The 26,703-nt window shown below is 40.9% G+C and overlaps 1 protein-coding gene across 5 annotated transcripts in view; it reads right to left on the bottom strand.

The window, feature by feature from the left end:
- NRG1 (neuregulin 1) overlaps nucleotides 1-26,703 on the bottom strand; it is a 287,293-nt gene that overhangs the window by 113,252 nt on the left and 147,338 nt on the right. For 4 of the 5 annotated variants that reach the window (XM_088054496.1, XM_088054494.1, XM_088054493.1 and 1 more), the window contains exons 3-5: nucleotides 26,096-26,220; nucleotides 18,128-18,178; nucleotides 15,224-15,274 (exon numbers count right to left, since the gene is read on the bottom strand). In XM_088054496.1, coding sequence (XP_087910622.1) covers nucleotides 15,224-15,274; nucleotides 18,128-18,178; nucleotides 26,096-26,220 — 227 coding nt within the window. The remainder of the gene's footprint in view (nucleotides 1-15,223; nucleotides 15,275-18,127; nucleotides 18,179-26,095; nucleotides 26,221-26,703) is intronic. The other variant, XM_014259645.2, reaches the window with a different exon arrangement.

The following is a 26,703-nucleotide window of genomic DNA, read 5'->3' on the forward strand; positions in this document are numbered from 1 at the left end:
CTTTGCAGGAAATGATACTTTTTACATCAGGGAGGTGAATGTCACTGGAGCTTTTTTGAAGACTTCATGAACAGAGAAGAGACATGGTGCACTCTGTCACAGAAAAACAGTAGGTGCATTTAGATGATCTTAGATGATCATAGTTTAATGCTTTTTTTTTATTATTATTATTTTTTCTTTTCTTTTTCTTTTCTTTTCTCCCTCCTTAGAACTTTGAGGAAGTTCCTCGAAGGCAGAATCTAGGAGATGGATGGACATGGAGACAACTTCCCATGCTCCATTTTAGTCATCTTCAATGTGCTGGCTACATGCCTGGCTTCCCACTCAGCACATGATCATGGAATAACTTTAGGCAATCATTTGGACTAATTCTCGTAAGAAATAATTTTAGTTTTCAGACATCCAAAGTCTTTCTGGGCATCCATTGGTGTTTCTGCACATGCATTTGAGAATTCATGGGTTGGTCCTCAGGAGCCAACTGTTGATCTGGGATTCCCAGCCTGAAACCCATACTAGTCCTAAGGCATGTGCTTAAGGCTGCTCAGGAAATTTTTCCTCTGACCAGTGTCTTGTTAACATCCAATTGCTAGACAGTCTTTCTTGAGCAGAAGAATATGTCCTTGTGGGTGTTGTCCCTGTGATACACATTTGCACTTACAGATGTACGATGTCCCTCAAGTTAGAAAAAGTCTAAGCAGGATTGCGAATCTGTTAAAGACTCCAGGAAAGAAAGACTGTTTGATGCCTGACCAGCAGCACCAGTTGTGTTTACCCTGAGCACGAGCGTGAGAATGCAGGAGAAAGAGGCAGATGCTTTGTGGGACCTCTTTCCATTCATTTAGCAAGCATGCAAGTAACTGCAAGACTTCTTTACAGTCTTTCACATAATGAAAACACAGCAAAATATTTTTGTAAGTGGAGGGAAATATTTTCATAAGTGGTGAGAGAGTGTGTGAATATTTAGTAAAAGCTAGGGCCATCTGAGAAGTACATTGCTGCTGTCAGTAATTAATGCATGAGTTTTAAAACTCAAGTAACTAATTTTGAGCCTGTCTTCTTTCATAGAGCTGTCTTTCTAGCAGAGATCAAACACATTGTTTAGTGAATCAATCCCTTTCCCCTTCCCCACAAACAATCCTATTTAAACATCTATCTTTTCTCACAGTAACATTATGCATTGTGTCTGAAATTGAGATGATCATGGAAATTCCCAAAGGAATCTGGAGCACGGCTCATGTTGCTCTTGCTGCACAGGAAATGCAAACATTCTTACTCATCCTTCCTCTATAATGAAGAGTCAGATTCATTGTCTTGCTGTGCTGAGGAGGAAATTGCTGCATAATCTCCTTTCACAGCTAGACAATCCCCTCTTTCCAAGGCAGGCTAAGCATGCAAATTCTCCAGATGTATTTGATGAATTTATAATCACAGTGGGTGAAATGACAGGGCAAAGGCGAGTGTCAGTGACAGAAGCCTTGTGCTAATGCCCTGCTGAAGACATTGTTTTCCTTGTATATTCACCCACATATTAATTGTGGGTGATACATACTAATTGTATCTGCTCCGGGACAAATAAACCGTGATCAGGTCAAGCTGTGGCCAGTCTTAAGATCAGTTAGAAGCCTTGAAAAGACTGATACAGGGATATTTCTCAGCACTTCCCATGGACTGCAAAATGAGACCCCCAAAGCTTCCCAGTTTATGATCTTACATCACCAGAGTAGTGAAGGGAGTGCCTTCACACAGTCAGGGCATGCCCTTCCATCTCTTGAGCTAAGAGAAGAGCCTTTGCGGACTGTGAGGAACAGGCCAAATTATGCTTCTGCAGCTTGTCAGGTGATTTTACAGTCCTCTGCAATCAGATTTTCCTGTATGGGGAATAGACACATTTCTTTTTCCCAGGTGAATATAGAAAAGAAAAAAAAAAATCTCCCACTGAGAAGCACTTATTTGCTTTGGCCCCATTCAAGTAGAGCTCTTAGGGAAATTTTGAGAAAATATTGGATAGTTGCATAGAAAATAGGAACATTCCTGCACTAACAAAACCAAATGCTTCTTATGCCCAGGCTAGTAAACCTCATGTTGTAGCATATATGTGAAGAGTTAAGCACAGGAGGGCAAGGATGATTACTTATTTTCTAGGTAATGAAAGAAGTCCACAGTTTTCCACAAGGACAGTTTTTGTACCTATCTCTCCCTTTTTGGCCTCGCCCACAAATAGTGGACAGTAATCAGTAAAGTACTGACATATAAATTGGAGAGACCAAACAAGGTTACATAAAGTAATACAAACAAGATTACAGAAGAGACAAGACTCCTCATAAATCTAACTAGAGAAAAACAGGAGTCAGAAAGGTTGAGTTCCCTCTCATGGTCACAGTGTAGGAGAAAATCCATTTAGCAGAGGAGTCATCTTTTTGTTGTGTCTTTCCCCAAGTCCTTGAGGCACTAGTTGCTACCTGTGCGTGAGACAAGAACACAGGGCTTGGTGGGCACTGGTGCTGGCCAGCCTGCCTGCTGATGTATGTCTCTGGCTGTTCTGCTTCCCCACCATCTGTGAGCATGGGCTGGTGGCAGAAATTCTGCCCAGTGTCAAATGCTGCTTTCCAGAACAGGTCAGCTACCCATTCTTTCTGTGGTCAGGTAGAGGAAGTAGAGCACTATGACTGCTTCACATGTTGTCCGTTTGACTGGCTGACAGCTAGGACTTTTGTTCAATATATATCAGTTTTGGCAGTTGGCACTGTGCACAGAGATTGTGCTCAGAATTATTTGAAACAACTATTTTCTGCAGAGCTACTGAGGGTCAAGACATGATCCTGACTAGGACTGAGACGAAAGAGTCCTCAAAGAGCAGAAAATCATGCAGAGCTCTTTAAAAACTCACAGGACCCTTATTAGTCAGTATTTCTCAGAAAAGCTGTAATGTACTTTGTCACACTGACAATTTCTTGAGATAATAAAAGGGGAGATGCCAAGAATATGGCAGTGTCTAAGAAGTGAGCGATGAGATCTGACTGAAATGGAGGCTAAGCACAAATGCCAGCTCATACTACCACGCTTTCCTCTCCTTTCTGCTTATACTGTCTTCTCCTGTGATCTACCACCCCTTCAATACTAGGATACAGCAGATGAACTCTAGAGCAGCAGGTGTAAAGAACAGATAACCAATTCTCTACCTACCTCCCATTTCAGAGTAAGCTAATGCCCATTTATTCTTAAAGGTCTTTTTAAAGAATTCTTTTCTTCCTGAAAGAATCTAAAAATTTCCAGCAATCATGCGTGAATCATCAGCTCTGGCTAATGTGTTTCTACTAGAGTCACTTGTGCCACATTGTGTTCTGAAAATTTGATGACAGGAAAAATATTTGACTCTCTCCTTCTGATTTTTTTTTTCTCCACCCAGAGAAAATTCTTCATCCGCTACTTTGTATATGAAGCTCTTGGATTGTTGTGAATGGCAGTCTCGTAATTTACAAGATATTTACAGATAATAAAAGCTATTCCTCAGGATGAAACAGCATCCATAGGAACAGATTCTTATCAAATTAAAAGGAAAGACTCCCTCCCCTGTACACAGCCTTCCTTACTGACCATCTGCTAATAGTGTCCATGTGTGTATGAAATTCATTTGCATACTTAAATTGAAAAGCTCCATTTGCTCAGCCTACATATAACTGTGTTCTCTTGCTGGGGTGAATATTAGGTTTCTGATGTATGCATATGAACATATAATTGCAAATGCAATCCACTTCCAATTATCTAGAGTTCTACTGCAGATTTTCTATGTATAACTCAAGCAGTAAGTACAACAGTAACTCTCCAGGTGTCTATTTGGCTGGAAGAATTAGTAGGGTGCTGACATTTAGTCTTGACCTTGGAAGTGTAATTCAGTCATGGTGTTGCTCCCAGCATGAGAGGTCACTTACATACTTGATGCAGGATGCAAACACTGTGGGTAGGACACTGAGAATCCTCTCCATCTGATAGAAACATGCAATTGGACAGGTTAAGGTAAACAGTCCCTAACCCAGGTCTTGTTTCCTCTTGCCTGACTCCAGGAAGAAATTTCACCAGTGCATGGACCAAATAGAGATCACACATGGAGAGGATTTCAGACTTGTGTTACCTCCCATGATGGCTGGGATTTGATCCACCACTCTCAGTGATCACAGCTACACAGACATGACTACAAGTCCACCAAAAAAGACACAAAATCTATGTTCACAGCATTCTTTCCCTGGATCTGTCTTAACCCACTCCCTCCAAAGTGAGAAATATTTAAACGAGTTACAAGGATGTACTCTGCAGATGCAGCTTGCCTAGTAGCCAAGAGCAGCACCTGTTTCAGAGCTCATTACACCAGGGATCTGAAGCACCAGCTCTTCATCAAGACAGATCGACATGCATTTGAATGAGCTGCATCACTGCTCAAGGCAACTCTTCGTCCTTCCTGCAAGACTAGTGTTTAAGATTCTTCTGGCCTCTCACAGTCTTTGAGACAACTGTTATCTTACTGTCTGTCAAGTATTAGTTGCTACTGTGTCAGCTAATGGGTTTTGTGTAGATCATTAAAATATTCAAGAACTATGCATAGCCTCCAGCTTGTTTTAAGCCAAATATTTCCCCAGTGGGAAATGGAAGGAAAGAGCCAATCCAGGGAAATAATAAAATAATAAAAGTCATACTAACAATATAAAAAGTGCAGTGCAAGATTAGGCTCCAATCCTATTTCATCATGTGCCCTGTGGAATCACTCCATATTTGTATTGTTTTAATAACATAAAATATTAAAGAATTCAAAACAATCAGTGCAAGTTTTGGACTTTCTTAGAATGGAAAAAGGCGGTGGGGTGGTGGGGGGAGGTGTGAGGTGTGTGGGGTGGCATTTAATCAGGGGAAAGCACCAGAAATTTGAAGCTACTGTTCTCTCAGAACAATAACTAAACTGTTGAACAAATGCCCTATGCCACTGGACGTCAGTATTTGAAAGCTAACAACAGAATTTTAGGTACAACCGAAAGAACATTCTCAGTTACTATATATAAAAGCATAGACATTTCAAACAAATAAAAGCATCATATGTGGTTACCTCACTTCTAATTTGAAAAGATTAGAAAAAGCTTTCTGCCACTGGCAGTTTGTGCCACAACTGGCACCAGTAGATCAAATGAGTAGCTTTCTATAATGCAGGTAGCTGCAGCTTTCACAGCTGGGTATCTGCCTGCAAAATATATATTATTGAAAAAACACCCTAGTATTTCTTCCCTGGAGCGTGGCTTATCCTCTTCTTTTAGAAACCAACAATTCCAGTAATACTTCTCATCAAATATGCTGACATTTTGGAAAGCTCATCTAAATACCTGTCAGATACCTGACTGTGTTATTAAGAGTCATGTTTTGGATCATTGTGAATATTACCAGAAAGATATCAGTAACAGAGGTCAGATTCCACTTTATAAACCTCAGAAAAATAATCACTGTATTAAATTCTGAAGGTCTATTAGCACCCATGTATAAATGGTAACCTTTAGATAACCTCAACGGCACATGGTATTGGTAAAACTCTAGGCTGCAGAGCTGTGTCCAGTCAAATCCCTCCTTATTCAAGGAAGTATTCAATTCAATTCAATTCTGAACATTTAAAGCTCTGGAGCAGAAAAGAAAGGAGCTTTTCTGAGTTGAATAAATGAAACAGAAACAAATGGACAAATAAAAGAGCCAGATGCTCAGGGTTGGGAAAACAGTTGTCTCCTCTGTTGGCTTGGACTGTAAGTGCAGTATGTGTTATCTCACATCTCTGTTCAAGAGCAGTGACCATGGCTGCTAAAGTTGGGAGGGCTGGGGTGTAATGCCTGTTGCATTATATATAATACATATAGCATTACTGTAGCTTTATGATTAATTCCCTCTGGCATAGTTAAAGACACCTATGAGTCTTTGGGGGTTGCAATGCCTGTTGGGATGATATAGGAAAACTGCTCAGAATGAAGGGACCTGGGCTGGCCTGGTGGCATCCATACTGCCTGGGTAAAGGTCTCAGTGCCTTTAGTCCTTCACATTGTGCTCAGGTGTCTTGCAAATCAGCAGCCGGCATGGCCCGAAATGACACAAGAAGGCATGTTAATGATGAAATGGGCAAACACTGCTCCATCTCGCTCCTCAGCCTCACTCCACACAGCACCCTAGGTTAGCCTTTATGATCATCATAAATTAGAAATGCCCCATGCAGAATTGATAAAGTTTTGAAATTGGAAGGCTAAGAAAAAGTTTCCTCTTTTCTAAAAAGCAGATGCCTGTAGAAGGAAAAACTTGGAATTACTTTACTGAGAGATCGCAGACAACTGGATGCTGTCATTAATATAAACTACCAGTAAGGCCTATGAGCTCTGTGTATACATAATGGAGCTGAAGTGAGTAGAATGAAGAGTGGGCAGCCAGGAAAATAAAATCGTATGAGGAAATACAAGAGCCTTTATATACATCCATAGACACTGAAAGAAAATACTGATATCCATCAGACAAGATTCAAAGGACAGTTGCTCTAGGGCACAGCTTTCATTTAAAAAAAACTCAGAGTGGGTGTTTTCTGATACTTGCCAGCTGTGGTGGAAGCAACTCAAAGTTACTGACTAGCTGGCTACTGCTAAATATTTAGGAAGATGCAAACCTAGAAGGAAGATCACACTGTAAAAGGCTGCTCTTTAATTGCTGCAATGACTACAGCAATTCCTTCTCTTTGCTGTACAGGGGGAGAATGTCAAGAACAGCAGAAACCATTAAGAACCTCCGGGAACATTTTGATAATGAAAGTCACAGGAGATACAACCTTCCCATTTTGCATCCAATTAGAAGAGGTTACCAAAAGGCAATTTAGAAGAGATGTGGACATGAAGGATAGGATAATAATTTCTTCCCGAGGGTTTAGCTTGGCTCCCACTGCACTATTACAATACTGCTAGATAGGAATGTGAAAGAAGAGAATTGCTTTTAATTTACCTGATAGAAACTGCTGTAGTCTAAATTGAGTCTCAGCCATAGAGTGCCACTATGTTTGTGGAGAAGCTAATGAGGGGACACAGTGATGGCTTTTCAAAGCCATGCATCTATGGAAAGTTCACATTTATGTGTTCAGTACTCTGACTATAGCTTTTGAAATACTATCTCTGTGAGGCAGCTTACATTTTTTTAAGTAAATAGTGATTTATCAAGGGGTTTTTCTTAAGTAAATGGAAACACTGAAAGACATACACTTTACAACTTATTCTGAAAAGTAACAGCTTACTTTTCTGCTCATCTTTTATCTACCACTGTGTTATTCTTTGTTCTCTCTCCCTAGACATTACCATCTGCCTCTGTGGTTGACTAGAAATGCCTAAATCTGAAGCTCATCATGAAAACAAAGTGATGTATCCAGGCTCTTAACTCCTTGTATTTCATTAAATTTGTTTCTGCTTCATGACAGACATCCACTGCCAGTCCATGAACTTGAAACAACTCTCCATGACCAGTGCCCTGCTATTCCACAGGGTGTGTGTTTACAGCTGAGGCAGCCTGACAGCCCCCGTGGAAGAATGTGGACTAGAAAGCCAATAACACACCATCTAAGAATGCACCCTGCTCTGTGCTTGATAGAGTAACTCAAATTTGGTAACTTAAATTCCCTTTGGGATTTTTACATCTGTTAGACCTTTCCCTCTAAACCTGAAACAAGAGAAACTCCACCTTTAAAAACAAGAAAGTAAGCTGTTATCGTGTCTTTCTGAGGACAGAAGGGTCTCCTGAAGAGCACAAAGGAACTTGCATTGCTAGTCTTTCCTGGGGTGCAAGAGAGTGCCTCAGAGTAAACTCTTTGGGGGCAATAGATGGAAGATAAGGAGATGAACAACATAGCTGGACTGCAGGGGTAAGTAGGGAATTCCCTATTGTATTAAATATAAATATTATCCTGTACCCATGCACATGCTCATAATTTTTGTTGGTTGAGAATACCCATTGTTCATACTTGTTCTGAGCTCTTTGTCTCCCTTATGCCTTCCTACAAAACACTGACAGTCTTGATTTCAGCATGGATAATGACATGAAAGAGATGCATGTTTCTGTCAAGGTTACATATTCCATTTTGTTCACAGATCCCTGTCCTACTGGCATGACTGACTGTCGTGTACCTTTACTTAGTAAAAACTACCCTGATGCCTCAATAAAGCGAAGATTTTGAGAAGACTAATCCAATACCACAGATTGTGCTCACAGTTGCTACCCAGAAAGAGTATAGCCAAGAGGAACAGGAGTTCTTGAGCACCTGTTTTTGTCACAGTGACAGTACCAGGGACTTCCTCAGAAGACCAAACAACCACAATCAAAACACCAACACATCCCTGTGCTACAAGCTTGTGTCCTCCAGTGTAGCATAGGCTTTGCTGGCAGATCAGAAAGATGCTTATTTTGCTCTCAGGTGGGCAAATACCATGTGTCATTCCAGCAAAGTATGAAGAAGAAGTCAGAAAGACACAAACTAATGCTCTCTTGGGAAAGAATTTGCAAATTATTTGACCTTGTGGGAAGAAACTCAGAGAAACCAGCCCTTACTAAGAGACTATTGAAGACAAATTCCCATATGATTTGCAGGGTCTCTGGAACAAAAGTCCAGACATACTGAGGGTTCCTGAGGAAAGCTAGCAGTGGAACCCACACTCTCCAGCTGAGGCATCTACTGACAGTGTGACTTTTGGACAGCTACCTTGGTGTGAGGGGCTCCCCCACTCCATCACTAAGGCTACACACAGTCCTTAAAAATACTTTTGATGAAAGATGGGAGGAGATTCTGGAGTTTGGATTTTGGAGAAGAGAGGATCGTCAAAACATTGAAGACAATGTGATGTGGGCTTGGGAAATTGCTTGAGAAATACTACGAACAACAGAAATCTGTGAAGTAGATTTTGTGACTTGTATTCCATCAGAGCAGACTGCCACATATTTGATACCCCTATTATAGTGCAGTTCATGACCCCAGGAAAGCACATCTTGAAATAAGCAGACACAAACCATTGCCTTTACACTTACATGTATATACTTTATAAACCTATCTATGTAAGTATTTTTATACATAAAACACAATTGCCTCATAATATGCAAATGCTGAGGCAAGTGCCAGCCTTACAGATTTATTCTTACATGGACAAACACAGCTAGCTAAAGCAAATGTCCTTAAAACCCTTCCACTCTGGCAGCTGTATTTAAGCCATACAAACTGTTGCACTTACTCCTTTGTGCCTGTTACGTCAGCTTCTTCCAACATTAGCACTGCTTACACCCATCATTGCTTTTTACCTCTCTGACCTCCTCGAAGGTAACAAAGAAAAGAAACCCCAGCACAGAAGAGAACTGACTTTACATTAGTGATGTTGTCTCTGAAGTTTGACATGTATAAATTTCCCAGTGGAGTGGCCTAACCCAGCTAAGGTTCTCAGTGATAGCACAAGCTCTCCTTCAGAGCAAGACTGAGGCACTAAGGATATAACTACAGAAAACCCTGCAAGATTAAGTAGTTTGGGAGAAGGTATTTATTGTCACACCATTTTTTGACTGGGAGTCATACAAAAGATTGAAAGCCATGTCTCTGGGAGATGTTATCTATTTCCATGAGTTTGCCTTATCTGTGAAATATAACTGCAGGAAACAGGGTTTATCATGACAGATGAAATCATAAAAGTACTGAAGTTACTGAATGACAATGCATTGTCATTGGTGCCCACTATGAAGAATGAAACGAACATACTGCACATGGTGGTAGATTATTACAAAGGACTGACACTTCTTCACCACTGCTCTTTCATTAGGATTTCACTAACTAGGGGGTTTAAACTCATTTTACATTAAACAAGAACTAGTTATCTGACCCTTAGTCACTCACTGTGTCCTTAGAACAAAGCAAAGTTCTCTCTGGAGACCACTATTGAGAGAAATAAACCCAGTGAAATTATAAAGTAAAATGCACAAGGTGGTATCATGTCTTCCTTTGACCCACTGTCCCACCAGGGCATGAAGTGTATGGTTTTCCTGGAGAACCCACCTGTTAATCTATGGCACAGATGAATTAAATTCTGATAGCTGAAGATGTCAGACTAATTTTTTACAAGAGCAGGAGTTGGGAGTCCTGCTGTGATAGCATAACTGCAACCAAAGTAATTGCCTTCCACATCTGAATTCCTTCAGCTTTATGAATTGGTTACAGTATTCTCTTCTTCCCATGGTGCCTCAACTGACTGTACACAGTTACTTATTATCTCATAAAAGAAATTCTATTTTTTTACCCCAAAGTAGCTGCATTTCAGAAGTTTCTGAGGTGCAACCACTGTATTTAAATTTTATGACAAAGAAGAAAAGGTTTTTAGAGATAAAATAAGTTGAACATGTGTTCAATGGTTAGGCATTATCCCCTAAATTTTTGTGATCCTTACACTGTGTGGCAGCACTGTCAGTCACACTACAGTCTTTGTCTCTCCACTGTAGAGGGAATATTAGAAATTAACATCTGTCAAACTTAGAATAAAATGAAACCAACCAAAATAGAGTAAATTGAATTCATGCAGAAAAAATATATATACACCATATTTCACTATACTGCAAGATACCTTGTCATCAAGTCATGCTGTATCTTAAAGGAACTGCAATTCACATGGACCTCAGTCAGTAGGGAAAACTTTCCATCTGTCTTTCCTTGATTCTACAAGTTTTTGCCACACATCAAAGATGACTGCGCTCCTGCTGGTAGGTAGATATATGTGCAAAAGCATCATTAAAAAAATAAAATAAAGAGATCTAAACAAACCTCCAAAAATCAGATAGCAGGATCACTTAAATGGTCTTAGAACTTGATACAAATCAAGATTACCTTTTAAAAAATTGCTTGAAATACCAATAAAATCAGGTTTCAGGTTTGGGTATTCTTAAGGCAGAAGAAAAAGCCATATAAAAACTATATAGTTTGGGGCCCAAGCACACCAATCCAGAAACCCTGATTTATGTTTGTATGAGTTTTAGAAAATTAATGTTTTTTTGAAAGTGCACTTCTGCCAGTTGAAGGGAGAAGAATTGGGTTGGCTTTAGGAAATGAAGGAAAGTGGAATTTAGCAAAAACTTAACTTGCTTTTTAAGATTTTAGAACACAGGTGATTTATTGGCCAGGCTCCTAGCTTTGCATATGCAAAAACACTCCTGTTAAAAAAAAAAAAAATCTGTAAACTGATGACCCTAAGAACATGCCATAGAAGGTTTCATTGCTCAGCACTGACCATTTTTATCAAAGCAATTCAATATTGTACTTAAAAAAAGGTGACAGGCAAAAAGTCTCTGCAAATTTCCTTTCTATGTGCTGTATCTGATCATAATTTAATATACATGTTGTAATCTCTTACTGCATGACAAGAAGATGAAGTGTTAGGAAAGTACCTTGCTGTGCCAGGCCTGGAGCTGGTAAGTTAAAAAGTCCAGAGAGGAAAGATGAGCAATCCAAACTGGCACATTTCTTACTAAATTAATATTTATTTTAAAAATTTCTGTGCAGGTTTTAGAGGCAAACAAAAAAGTCTTTAGGAAAATAAGTTTACAGTCATCTATGGCATAGACGACCAGCCATGGGTCTTTCTCTCCAGAAAAAAGCTAAATAAACTCATTCTGTGTTCCTCTGAAACAGAAGCCACAGGCAAGGGGGGGATCAGCCTCCTACCTCTTCTCTATCCATATTTTTGCCTCCAGCTGGGCATCACATGTACCTGCTAGATAGAGGAGGAAGCATGCTGCAGAGAATATATTCCAAGGGATGGAACAATGATGCCAGCTCACCATCTTGCCCATACAGACAAATCTGATCTGGAATCCCCAGGTAAAAAAAACACATCTGAAACATGTAGACTACATGTAGACCACATGGCATGTCCTGGCTGTTTGATGGGGGATGTGCCTCCACAGACATTTTAGGGAGAAGCCCTTAGCAGGCAGCACAAACAAGTACGAAGGTAATGCTGCAATGCACAGCTAAGCAAATGCTTCTATTTTACACATATTCCCACAGGCTCTGTCTCTGTGCAACTTCCTCATTTCCTACTGCTATAAATGCTCAGCTTTTATCCAGTATAGCTCTCAGAGCATGGGTTTCCAGACTGATGCTGTCCATACAAACAGCAAGCTTAAGTGTAGAACCATTTCTGGCTTGTACTCCCATACTGTGCTGTTTGTGGTTCCCACACAGCACAATAGGAACTGTGGTAATTGTAAACAGCCTGCATCCCAATCAATTCCCTTTTCCCTTTTGCACCATACAAATGTCCCTGCATAATACCTCCACCAGAAGTCTGTGTGCACTGTTGATGATTTTAGCCTAGGAAACCTGACTGCTTTTGAATTTCTTTCTATGTATGTTTGTATATTCTTAGAAACAAGAATGTAAGTTTTGGAACCAATTTTCTAAGGAAAGGAGTAAGTCCCAGGAAAGCAAAAAGACCACCATATTTTCATTCTCTACTCTTGAACACAGAATTGACTGAACCCTTAATAACAAGATGTTACCATGAAGTCTCAGATTTAGTTTTTCCACTCCAGCTTCTGAAAAGAAGAAAGTCATAGGGTCATAAGGCATTTGTTTCAGAGTATAGCAGTCATGGGAGACAAGGGGTAGAAAAATGTCTTCCATCCCCAAATTTTCTAATGTGATTAAGAATGGCCTCTGCAGTCCTTAGTAGTGGGAGCACACTGGGCTATCAATGCAACACAATCGCTGTTGATTTGTTCATTTCTTTCAGCAGGAAAAAAACTATCACAGAAAGCCTCATTGTGAAAGAAAATGAAAACTGTAACCTAGCGAGGGAGGTTGTAATGTAGTGATAAGACATGGGAAGAGAGTAGGTTTAGATTAGATACTAGGAAGAAATTCTTTACTGTGAGAGTGGTGATGCAGTGGCACAGGTTTCCCAGGGAGGTTGTGGATGCCCCATCCCCGGCAGGGCTCCAGGCCAGGCTAGATGGGACTTGGAGCTATGTGTTCTGGTGGAAGGTATCCCTCTCCATGGCAGAGGGGGTGGAACCAGATGATCTTTAAGGTCCTTTCCAACCCCAAATTCTAATTCTGTGATTACACAGTACAAAATAAATACATATGAATCAATCCTTGGGCTGTGGTAGAATAGAGGGTGGGAAGTATTTCTAACTCTTAGAGGAAACATTAGCGATCAGTGTCAAAAAGTCACACATTATGAAACAGAACATGAAATTACGAATTTCCTTCCTTCCTTCTCTCTTGGATTAGTAACCCCTCAAGCAGATTACCAGTCCTTTATGTGAAACTCAGAATGCCTAATGGCTGGTTTCTCCTTTTTTTTAAAGAAAGGAGGTCCACACTCTCAAAGCGGACTTGATTTCGAGTAGTGTAGCAATATGTGCACATAAAAGGGATCTTTCAGATGTCAACTGTGGAGGGTCTTACAAAGGTGGGATTTTTTTCTAAACTTCTTCCTCTCTGGATATCTCTCCCTGAAACTCCAAAAGAAGCAAAGTGTGACACATGTCTGTTCTCTTGTGAAAGCCCTAGGGATGAGAACCTACTGAATCATTCTGCTGTTTTCAGGTATTTCCCAGTGTCTGGCCAACAGTGACAGTGCTGGCGTGTTGTCTAAACATCTGCTATTGTCTGAGAAGTGGAAGGACACAGTTTATTCTATCTCCTGTGGACACTACAAGATTGACAGTGACAAGTGTGAAATGGACATGTCCCACAAAGATTTAGAAAAGAAAATCCCTAAGGAACTTTAAAATAAGTACACAGTCAAGTCCCTCATCACTCTGTAGTGTGAGTAGACATTCACATCTGCTAGCAATAAACATTGGCTCCCTCCTGCTTTTCCTACCTAGCATAGGCAGCAATATCCTCCTTCACCTATTTTAGTGACTTGAATGGTACTAACTCCAGTATAAATTAATGCTTCTAAGAACAGAACAGAGAGGATTTACTGTTCTAAATTGCTCCAGAAATTATTCCTGCCTCCTCTGCTGCTAGGCATCAAGGGGAAAAGGAGGCCAAAATCCAAATCTTCTAATTTTTCTGGCAGAAAGCTTTTTAAATAACCAGTCAGATTTCTCTAATTCTTTCAACACACGCTTCAAAATTATCAGACTAGTAGCTGAGAAGAAAATCTAGAAAAATCCAGAGATATGGCTTTGACCTTTCCTCCTGGTGCTGCTACAGTAGCTATTAGATATGAGTTAAAGGCTTTCATGTATAGTTTGCTATAAAATACATTTTATAGCAGCCCTGGAACTGTCAGGGTGGATTGGATCATTGGTCCACCTCACCTGCCATCCTATTCTTAGCAGCTGCCAACACTTACTGCTTTAGGGCAAGATTAACACCCTACCTCCCACAACCCCACTGACTTTGACTGCATGAAGTGGCCTTCCAGACTGCTCAAAAACCAGGCTGATAGATGGTAGATTTGGTTCTAGTAAAGAACTGGAGGTCTCTTCCTAATGGTTCTCAAGGGTAAAAATGTATAGGATAATGGCTGTAATGCATGCTTCCCTGGGAAGCATCATCACTGGGGAAGAAAAGAGTAATTTTCCCCACTGGTACCCCTGCAGCTACCAGTGTGCTCCTGAGATAAGCAGAGAGCCAATCTCTCCTTCCTAGGAAAGAACCATTTCTGGCTCTCTGTCCCAGCTGAGAGAAGTCACACAAAACAATGTCCTCACCTTCCTCATCTTCTTCCTAAGGGTAGTGGGGCACAGAAGAAAGAGTGCAAGGAACTCTAACAAGCACCAGCTGGCATGCAGATGAAGGGAAATGCACCCAGGTGGGGATGGCTGGACCTGAAGGTGCTCCAGCTACCACAGGGCCAGGGGCTGCTGGAGGCAGAGGAGATGGTGTTTGAAGCAGTACATTGGCTGGGGAGGAGAGAGAAGGGAATTCCACGTAGGAAACACTGGTGTGGTTTCCTCCTCCTTTGCCCTGCCCAAACTTCCATTTGACCTTTCTGAAAGAAGGCGTTTGAGCCTCAACATACAAAGAGCATGTCTCTGAGAGTTCTAATAATATATAACAAATAATAATTGCACCTGTAGTTCAGAAATCCCACCCAGTCACTCCTCATCTCTTAATGCACATTTTTTTCTGAGCTAGGAAGGGAGAAATACTGCTTGCCAGCAATAATTTAAACAACTTGTGGATACTTACAGGAGGAAGTGTTTGTTCCTTCTGTTGAAGCTTGTATCCTAAGCATGGGTTCTGCAACACACAGAAGTAACAATAAATTTGTAAGAATACAGCCACAGCTACAGCACTGTACTGGAGGAGCCTGAACATCTTTCCCCAGCAGAGATTTTTTTTTTTCCCTCAGTCACAAACCCAGCAGAGCAGAGAAAAAAATGAGATAGCTTGAGAAAGCAAAGAACTTCAAAGTTGGTTCAGCATGTCCTAGGAGCACTGTGAATAATCAATTGTAGCAAAAATGCTCCATAGTTCTGGGAGGAAAGGCCGTGAGAAAACTGGCAGAGTAAAATTTTCAGCTGTTTCTGACAGCATCAGAGGAAAGTGGAAAGCAGTACGTCTTGAAGCTCCACATGCTGACCCAGGAAGCACTAGCTTCTTATCTTCTTCTCACATAACTCCAGTTGAACAGTAAGGAATTTCAGTCTATCACAGCTATAGTTAAGGATTTCTGTGGCTTGAAAGAGATGAGGATCCATGAGTGCCACTACCTCTGCAGCGAGCTGCAGATGGAAAGGAAAGCAGAACACATTCCAGACCAAAATGGGACATAGCACCAGCCCCAAAGTGGTTACAAAGAAAAGAAAAAGAATGGTAAATAATCTTGTAGGACAGTGGAGGGAAATGGACCTCAGCAGAAATCACACAAAGGAAGCACTTGAAAAAGTTTATTGAAGAAGCAGGTAGCCTGAAGCTAGGTCTGAACCTCCTGAACAATAGAATCAGAACCACAGAGCAATTAAGAGCCATGTGTTTGGGTGGCTTCATAGGCTTTCACCATCTAGAAAATCGTATATGGTGTCATGCATGAATAAAGAATTTAAAAGAAGGCTTGAGAAGTATTATCAGCTGAAAAGAATAATTTTAAGAGAGAATACTTTGCAAAGGTGGCAATGTGATGTGGCAGTGTGAAGTACAGGTGGCTAACAGCCAGTCTGTGAATTCTAGGGAGCAGGTCAGGCATACTGCATTCTCTGTAGTGAAAACAGAGTGATGTCACACAGAAAAGATGAATCTGCTGTCTAACAAAGCCCGGTTTTAGGAAGAAAAACCCCACTCTTAAAAACTAACACTGCTCTGTAAGTCCTCTTATCATCAAAAAGTAACTAGCAATACTTCAAGCTATCTAGATCATGGTGATTTGAACCCCAGCATTTCACAACAGTCTATCTTCAAGTAAAGAAACAACACACCAATTAATTATTTTCATTTGAAAGTACTGGAAAAAATCAGCAGTGCCCAAAACCTCAGACACTACTGGTCACCAGGAAACTCATGAAGTGTTAGAGAAAGACATGGTCTGGACCCAGAGCGGGGACAGAACAGCAAGAAAAACAGCACCTGGCTGTGACTGGGACTAAGCTGGTCTCTGCTCCAGCTACACATCAAAGACCTCCTTAGAGCTCCATGTGGAGACCTGAACAAGCAGCCACTAAACATACTGCTTTTTGCGGTTCTGAGAACAATACCATGATGTGTTGCTTGGCATGAAATCTGCCAGTGCAGAGATTCATCAGGAATGCAGCCAGCTTTTTGAACACCCCAGCTTCCTCCTCTCCAGCGGCACAATAGCAGTGAAGGCGAGTACAGTACTGTAACAGCAGGCACTTGAAGGGACATAAGCAGGGAAAGAGACCGCTCAAGAACAAGAACTTTAGTTCATGGGAAAGAAGGCAGCAAAGTGCAGGGACTGCATTCTTGCTGCACAAGGGAGAAGGCAAGGCAAGCCCAGTGGAGTCAGTGACCAGTGTGTCACCTTCTTTGAACAAAAATGGTTCCAATGGTTACAGGACGCTTGCTATTAGCTATGTGGTCTCATATATTCCCAGTGAAGCACCAGTGACAGGCCCCACTGAGAACATGAAAGAATATGGGCACATTCTCTTCTGTCAGGCAGCAATGCCAAGATTTCAGAAGTAGGTCGCCACACACACAGATGCATCAAAGGAAAGGCTGCAGGCATGCTAAATGCAAAATCTGGCAATCACACTGTTTTCCTTGATCTAGCCTACAAACACTGTCATTTCACACTAAAATCCATCCCTGCCAGACATAGCTTTCCCAAAAAAGCTAGCAGGACCCTAGCCTCTTTGCCAAGGAGGGTATGTGCATCTTGTAAATCCTTGGGTTGCTGGGCTTATAAGTGTTTATCTACAATTGTCTCAGCCAAAGTCATCAGTAGAGACAAGTGCTTGTATTGTGGCCATATATAAAGTAACTCTTAACAGTTAAATAATGAAAGCAGCTTCTCTCTGGGGTCAGTTCCAGGAGTAACTCTGGAACTGTGCAATCTGTAACTGCAAGAAGGATGCTGAAAGCAAATTCCATCAGCCTAAAAGGAAACCACCTGGAGAAGGCTCCTAGTATGCCAAGGCAGCTTCAAAAGTGGTTAAATTACTGACAGTGAATTACCTGTCTACACTCATGGACCCTACAGAGCTGTCAGGAATTGTATGAAGAGCCCTGAGGAGCAGAGCAGTCTAGGCAACAGACTTTCCTGAGGACACACCAATATGCCTATACACTCAGCAAACTCAAAACCAGCTGCTAGGATTTATAGGAGAAGGAGGTAAGAGCTTTTTTTCCTAACAACACAAATGCTTCTTCACTCAGGCTGCTGCAGCCTGACAGCTATAGGCCAAATTAGCTTCTTCAATACAGCCCCAGGATAGTAAAAAGTATGCTTAAGCCTTCTTCATTCACTTCTTGGTCCCTGAAGTAGCTCAAGCATGCAAGGTGATATGCAAAAACAGAGCTGCTGGATGTAGATGAATTGTTCTCTGTGAAGAAGGAGGTGTTTCAGAGCTGTAGAAGCAATTTCAAGAAGAAATGAAAAGAAAGAGACAGAAAGACTCTGTTAATTCAACTTACGTGAAGAGGTTTTTGTCACTTCTGTTGATACTGGTATCTTGCTGGTACTCTCTGGAAAACACAAGAGGCAACAAGGAGTTATAATATGGTGTCAGATGATCCTCTAACAGCATTCAGCTCCAGGTAAATGGACAAGGTAAAGAAGAAAAAGGTGTTCAAAGAAGCAAGCTTAAATTTCGCTTCAGTGGGCAGAGGCTTCAACAAGATATCAACTTGCAGAAGTTTCTTTTCAGGAAAAAACAAAAAAATGATGGTGCCTACTAGCAGACTAAAGAAAAAAAGCCTGCTCCTTCTGAAAGAAGCCAGTTGTTCAATTTCTCATTTTCCTCTGGGAATAACTGATCGGTGGCAACAGGAGAAATCATGCAGATGGCTCTCTTTCTGGAAGACGTCAGTGTGAGTATTCACTCCTTATGCTTCTAGGCAGTTAAATTTTGCAAAGACGTGTCCCTGTTCACATCACTTGAATTGCTGGTAAGTACATCCAATAGTGTCACTTGCCACTTCAGGGAAATCTTCTGAGCCACACATGCAAACCCCATCCCTCATGGACTGCTGTGGGCTCTGTGATAGAAATCAAACAGTTGCTTTGATGAAGAGATGGGAAAAGTTGTTCTTCCATGCTGGTCCTATGTATATCTCCATACACTATTGCTAGTTACATACTGGCACGGGCTGCTTGCACTTACTTGTTGAACCAGCTGATAGCTAAGAGGGATGATGTTGCCATATTTAGATCTTTGCTAATGCAAAACGCACAGATGGGAAAAAGCAGAATGTAGAAAGCCTTTGTTTAGGCTTCACAGACTTGCACAGAGGCCTTGTTCCAATGACAGCATTGATTTGTGAGTGCTCTGCTGTCCCCGCAAACCACAACTGTGTGCAATTTCTTAGGTGTGAACAAATCACTCTTCAGCTGTATTCATCAACAGTCTTGGACCTCCCCAGGTTCTCAAAACACATTTCAGACATTAAGTGGTGCAGTTTAATGCAGCTGCACAAGTTTCAACTCTACAGCTGGAGAAAGGCCCTGAATACCAAGAAAAAAGTCTTGCCCTGAAACCTCAAGGTACGCCAAGAATCCCCTAGCAGGTCAAACAAACAGAATTTAGAAAATACCTCATAAGAGATTTAGGAAAAAGGAAACTCTGGAATGTTTTTATTCTGTTTTGTGAATCTGGATTCCAGTGGTTCTCTGCTCATTGTCTCCAGAGTTCACAGAAACTTGACCAGAGACAAAACTAGTCCAACTGCCTTCACTTCAACATCCCTCTTCTTAAACTTTAATATCAACTCTGTATTTTGTAACTTCTTACTTGATTGCTCTTCTTTTGTATTTTTTTTTTCCATTTTGGTCCAGCTTTCTTTGGCAAATATACTATTTGCCTGGTTAGTACATCCCAGTTTCATCTCACTAATGGGAGAAAACAGGTTATGCAGCATTTCCTTGGCAGCCAGTGATGCATGGCATAAAAGTGTGTATCGTAAGTAAAATTTTTAAGGTCAAAACCTTTGCATTAGGTCTTGGAACACAGTGGCCTGTAGCCAGGCAGCTTTCTGGACCATTTTTTGGGTATAATGGCAGTTTCTGTATTGTGCAGCTGGGTTGTCTGAGCAATTAACCTTTCTTAGTCACATCAGGAGATGGAACAGGTCTGACAGCTGTGTAGCTCAGCATCTGGCACAACTGGAGCAAACTTTTCTTTCACCATTAAAGAAACCATGTTCCATTTAGTGCCTGTGCTGAGCTTGATGGAGCATTTCTTACTGGCACCTCCCCAACCCAGCTGTGTTAGTACAAACGCCAACGGGAAGCTTCCCTGCCAGTGGAAAATACAGCCAGAGCCTCCTACACCTGAAATGTGCTGAGAAACACATTTGGAAAACATGTGGCAAAGTCACACTTTATCAAACCCAACTAGTAACATTCGTGTTAGCAACACTGACAGTGGATGCTAAGGTTTTGAAGACACAACATTTGTGTATATTGCTTATTGCACATAGTACACCACAGCAGTAAGAAAGACGTTTTACAGTGCCTGGGAAGGCTAGCACAGATACACATGACAGGCTATCTGAACACCAGAAGCAAACAAAAAGACACTTCTCATGGCAGGCCATCAGTACTTGTCTGAGGTGAAAGAGCTGGAACCACTTTTCAATCATAATACTTTTGCTGCTGCAGTATGCTAGGGTATGGAGATGGCAGACTGCAGCCCTGTCGTCATCACCACATGTTCCTATGAAGTTCCCATGAACAACAGCTACCTCAGAGGCTACAACCAGTTCTGTCCCTTGGCACTTCTAGGAATACTTAGTCTTGGTGAAGTATTGCTTCCTGAAACTGGGTATGCTTGTGAAGGGGCTTACTTACGTAAAAATACTTCAGGATCCATGAGAGATCTTTGTTTGGGGATGTTTTAAAGACCAGGTTCTCGGTCCTATTTCCTTAGTACTCAGGCCAGCAGTATCTTCTCCTGTTTAGTCTGACATAAAGAGTTCCTTCAGCTCACACAGGACTCCCAGCACCCCCATCAGTTTGATGGCCTTGACATGTTGATCCATCCTTCCAGATAGGGAGCTTTGTTTGGGCTGCTGAGAGGAGACTACTCATTGTGTGGGCAACAAGCTCTGCTGTATGGCTCTGAGGCAGGAGGTCCTTCTCCTCCTCAGCCAAAAACCTTACTTCCAGGATAACCAAGTATTTAAGAGCCTTACAGCTACTGTTGTGAACAGCTCTGTCCATGCCCTCACAGCCTTTTTTCCCCCCAGTTAGTTTGTCAGAGGCCTAATGCAAAAAAGCCTCCTTGAGCAAGCTGAAGGGATTTTGTTGATCTCATAGGTTTTAGTTCAGGCCTTGCAGGTGGTCATTCTGAGAACCCTGATAGGGAAACCAACTTGGGCTCTGTTGAGGATTGAGACACCATGACACCATAGGCAGTTAGAGCTTCAAACCAGCTTTTTGTCATCCTGAGGTGTACTTTCTGGCAGTGTTGTATGTTTTAAGTCTTTTGAATTGTTTGTGCTATTAGGGTGGTATCATCTGAATTATACAAACCATGTACAAATATACAATATACAAACTAACATACACATTGAGGAAAAGGGAGCACCTTCTTCATCTCTGTTACTTGGCTTATAGATGGCAGAGCAAAGAATAATTGTGTAGAAAGTTGGTAAGGCCATATTCTGGGGCCTCAGAGGCATGCAGGCATACGTGGTCAAAGACACAGGGTGATCCAGTGGCTAAACTAACTTTTAGTTTCTTCAAACTACCATACTTTCCCCCTTTTTCCCCCAGGAAACTCCTGACCTGAGTCAGATTAAAAGAGTGTTGCCCTCAGTCCAAGTATGTCAACTTACAAGGAAAGGTTCAAGAGTACTCTTAGGGGAGTTGCAATACCAAAGTGAGTGATGGCCACATTTCCTTCCAAGAACAAATCAGTGACATTGGTCTAAGGATGCTGATTTGCTCCAGGTGAGAATCTGACTCATTACGTCAGCCAGCTCAAAACAATGTCCCAGGCTGCCTGCCAGAGAAGAGGCATCCTGAGCTCCTATTTTAATCTAATCTTGGACAGAAGAAGGGACTTCTTTTGCACTTGAAGTATTTCATAGTTTGTCACATGCTCTATGGGTACTAGATATAAAATGTTTTCATTTACTTATTTCTCAGTAATCTTCTTGAAGCGAAGCTACTGTCTGTCTTCAGAAGAGGAAGAGCAAATTAAAACTGAATGAATGATGAGTATCAGATCCTTACTGATTACTGCACAGCTTGGAGCTGTTACTACTACTCCAAGTCCTATGGATGCAAAACCAGAAGCCTGCACAGGCCACTGTGTAGCTAATGAGTTTACTGAGGGTGTCCTCTGCCTGCAATTGAGATAGATTAACAGGTTAACAGATTTGTATCTATCAACTCAGGCAAAATTGTCTCAGCCATCCACACTGATGAGTCAAACTACATCCACTGACTTTCCGTAGACATCAAGGAATAGCGCTCATCCAACACCTGGCATACAATCCAGCAGAACCAGCATTGCAGACTTCTGGCTTTTGGAATATGAATCCATTGTTCTGCACCCTGAAACATGCTGGGCACAGAAAACATCCTCAGAGAGGCAAAAGAATCAGGGCAACAGGTTTTAATGGAAAAGACTGACACCATGTAGAGATAGAGCATGCTTGACTCTTCATCAAAAATACATCACTTAGTTAGTTGTCTAAATACAGGGTTCTGTGAGCAAGTTGAAAGCTTTGGCTGTGGTGTGAAGTATTCTGTCAGTGTTATTTATTAAGCACAGAAGTCCTACGCTGATGAGAAAAATCCCTGAAAAAATCACTGCAAGAATTTTGCCTGGGAAAAGTAACAAATTAGGATGCACAATAAAGCAATTACTATTGAATTAGCAAACTTGTGTACTATTTATACAACACCAGAAGAACTTCATACCTCTATTCTGACCTCAATTAGAATCTTTCTTAGGAGAGCATACGTGAATATGGGTGAATGAAAATAAGAAGGAAGCTCATATCCTGTGGGTGAGTTACACTCATTATAAATTTAAAAGAAAACAGAGTATCTCCTATCACTTGCTATTAAGACTGGCAAAAATTGTGTTTGTCTTGCTATTTTTATATTTGTTGCATTTTTAATCCACACACACAGCTCCACAGACAAAGATTTATATTTCTTTCAGTTAAATGGGACAATTTAAAAGTCTGTGTAGGTTAATAGAGTTTGTGTGGGGTGTCTGTTCATGTTCATGTGTAGCAAAAACTTGCACAAGAGCATATTTGACAGTTTTAAGTAGCAACAATACTTATAACAACAGTAAGAAGGACAGGAGTTATATTGCTTTGAATATTACTGTTTAAGACAGAAAAGTTTACCACTTCAGGGAATGAGATCAGGAAAAATTAAGGTCTTTGCTCACTGAAAACAACAAAAATATTTTACAACTGTTTTATTGAGAAATACTAGTTTTTCTATGCTTGCAGCAGGGAATTGAAATCAGCAAACCTGGTGGTAAATGTATGGCTTTTTGAATTCTTGGGGGGAAAACCCCAACACATTTGCCTTGCTCTTCATATGTTTTTTCCCTGCGTCCATTGGTAGTTGATGTTAGAGACAAGGCACAATGACAAACAGACCTTAGGTTTGGCCCTGGGGTTCTGTTCCATGGCAGAGACCAGTAATTGAAATTTCAACTAAAACAGTCCTAGTTTGACAAAATTCTAGGGAATTTAAACCCAGATTTTTCTTTAGATACTGAAAAACACTAATCTTACAGTGGAAATAAAAATAATGCCATTCCCAGAAAGACCTTTACCTCATCTCCCCTCACTCTTAAAGTAACTAGCACAAAGAAAAAAGAAGATCTAGTTTGCAGATAGCAACAGGGCACGCATAATAAATATGACCAGGTGAGGTCTCTAAATTAAAGGTCATAATTTAAGTTATGGTTCACATGGCAGAGCAGACCAGTATCACCATAAGAAAGTCAGGCCCTCTGCTGCATTTTTCTTTACCTCACTGTTACCCTATCTGCTCGAGGCTGAAGAAAGCAGTCTCTCTCCTCACTTTGAGAGATTCAGCCTTCTCAGATATCCACACTTTAGTTTTCTACAGGGACTCCTGGGCTACACTAGACCTCAAGGGCTTCCTCAAAACCCCATTAACAGGTAATAACAAGTAAGAGTTAAATATGCTGGATTTTTGTTTGTTGTTTCAGTTTTTCCTTTTAATTTTAAACTCTTTCTTTCTTACGAATGTTGCAGGACCCCCCAGCTATACAGGACCAGAGTAATGACTGCCCTTCAGGGCTCATTACCGAGTTTGGATCCCAAATCTGTCATTAAGCCAGCAAGGGGAAGAGGTCAGGGAACGTGGGGGAAGGAGAGGTGAGGAGGTCACCCATGCAGGGGGTCTATCCCTGTTTGCAAGGCAGATGTTGCCCTTTGAGGCAGTAAGGATCTATTGCTCCTAAGTCACCAGATGTTGCCCATGCTGTTTCTCAAATCCAGGTGGAAAATTCCACCATTAGCAGGAAAATGATGAATAATTTTATTGGTTATTTGTAAGGAACACTAAGCAGAGGGGGCTCAGATGTATGTGCAACAACCAAATATGCAGGATTGATTTATTTGACCAATGAATGCTGCCATGCCTGAGTCTAGATGATCAAATATCACTGAGATGTTCCAGTTCAGATATCATTGAGTTTCCAGTTCAGATCTTTATGGACAAGAGCCAGCTGGCAGGTTTAGACTAGATTTCAGTTTGCCCTGCACTTGCATGCATGACTGTGTTTTAAACAACTTACACTTCATGACACAATTAGATAGATTTTAACATATATGTTATGGATGCACATAACAGGGCTTGCCACAAATACTTTCTATTGAGACCAAGCTCCTGCCCCCTTGCAGCACGAGTGTTTTGAAGCCATTCAGCATAGCCCAGAAGAAAGTTGAAAAATCCATGTCATGCAGCACAGGAATGAGGTCCTGCATGCACTCCCATGATACTGTTCCTTGTCTGAGAAAGTAATAGAAAATGTGGGGTTTTTTTAGAATTTATCTGTATCACTGCCTAGGCACAGTGCCTACAGTTGAGTTATAAAATGGTATAGGAGTTTTCCATGTAAGCAGCTAATGAGCAACCAAAATTTGTATTCATGGAAACCAAGAGAGTCTACAAAACTACACAAAAACACCTACCCATTTTTCCTCTTAGTAACATTCCAGTAAATAACACTTGATCTTTTACATCAGTCTCCTGACATCTGCTTATGATTATAATACCATACAGCTAGAATGAAATTCTAGCACTTGAGATTCTTTAGTTGATGAAATAGAATAGCAAATACACAAAGTGAATACAGTCAAGCAATTGTTGTGTGATTACAAAACAACAGATAGACAAAGACAAATCCTACTGGAAAAGGTTTACATTTGGTTTTCTGTTTATGTAAATGCCTATCTCCCACTTAAGAGCACAGAAATGTGGAACAGAAAAGCATGCCTGGTAAATTCACATTGCTATAACATCTTTAACTCATCTATGACAAGCAGAGAACTTCAGCTTTGTTCGATAATGAGGGCACGTTTGTTTCATACTTCACAACTGGCTGGACACTGGAGTTTGAATTATGGAAGCTGCGTAAGTCAAAGCCACACTTGGAAAAAACTATTTCAGCTGAACTGCTGCCTCCATTGCCTTTCCAAAGGAGAAAGAGTGAATTTCATCAGAACAGGAGAAACACAAAATTTCATCAGAACCAATTGGAATGCCCTGTAAATCAAATCAGCCCTGCAAAAACAGCAACCTACAGTAACTGTAAATCTTCTGAGTAAGTCTGAATGCTATCTATTTCATGAGAAGTTCTACTACTCAGGAAATAACCTTAAATCACAATACCTGAATCAAAGTATCTGAATCACACTCAAGCCTTTGAATAATTTCCCTTCAGATATATTCATGCCTTTGTGTTTATTGTTTTAGAAACGAAAAGAAAAACCTATCAACATATGTGAAAGGAAAAATGGTGGCAATCAGAGTAATACAAATATTGCTTAAAGTGAGAAGTGCTGGTTTAGCAGTTTCAGGTTAAATGCAACTTCCCCCACTGTGTATAACAGGAATTAGAATAATATTCCTTTCATCTTTTTCTGATCTTGACTATTTAGACAGTGTCTTAGACTTGGTGTTACCCAGAAAATGCTGATCTGTCCGGAGATCTGTAGCAGACATTCTATTTGCCTGTAAAGCAAATTGAGCATCTCAACTACATAACAGACAAGTCAGGGCTGAGTACTTTTCTTAGTACACCTAATAGATTTCAGCTTTCACTTCCACTTCACTTGCCAAGCTCTGTCCTGTTCCTTAGCCCTTTGTCCTGCTGGCAGCTTTAATGCATGGTCTTTCTGAATGTGACAGTAAAATAATGAGTCAAGCCTTACCATTGGTGTCTGTGATGATAACACTGGCTTTAGTACTGTCATTTCCTAGCTTGCTGCTCACTCTGCATACGTATTCCCCAGCGTCGGCCAACGTGGCTCTGTAAATGTGAAGCTCAGAGTATTTCCTGTGAAATCAGAAAAAAAGTATAAACATCCTCTACTGGAGTAACACTCACTGCATCAACTAAAACACTTTTTTTCTAACCCCTTTCAACAGAGAGTCTTCCATTCTTGTGGAGAGATCGACACTATCCAGGCTTGAAAGAAGGGATGAGAATAAAAAATCTTTTACAGGGTGCTGAAAAACAGGCATATTCATGAACCCAAAAGAAGATACTCGCTTATGCTTTTCTGTGCTCTTAAAAGAAATCTGGAAAACCACCATCGAACAATCACCCTCTCTCAGCCAAAATGCTGGCTGTCCAGATGCCACTGAAATGGGTGTAATATTAAAATAGATTACCCTTCCCTACAGGTTCATATTACCAGTAGTAGAGTTCTGGGTAAGTACTCCTAACATCTGACTAAATAATCATGAGATTAGAACATGCCACAGTCTTTAACAGTCTCTGAAGCCCCAATAGTAAATCTTTTTCCAGTGTTAACAA

This window comes from Pseudopodoces humilis, chromosome 4, assembly GCF_049639895.1.
Source record: "Pseudopodoces humilis isolate 2021_Gansu_Grassland_sample_001 chromosome 4, ASM4963989v1, whole genome shotgun sequence".
NCBI classification, from domain to species: domain Eukaryota; kingdom Metazoa; phylum Chordata; class Aves; order Passeriformes; family Paridae; genus Pseudopodoces; species Pseudopodoces humilis.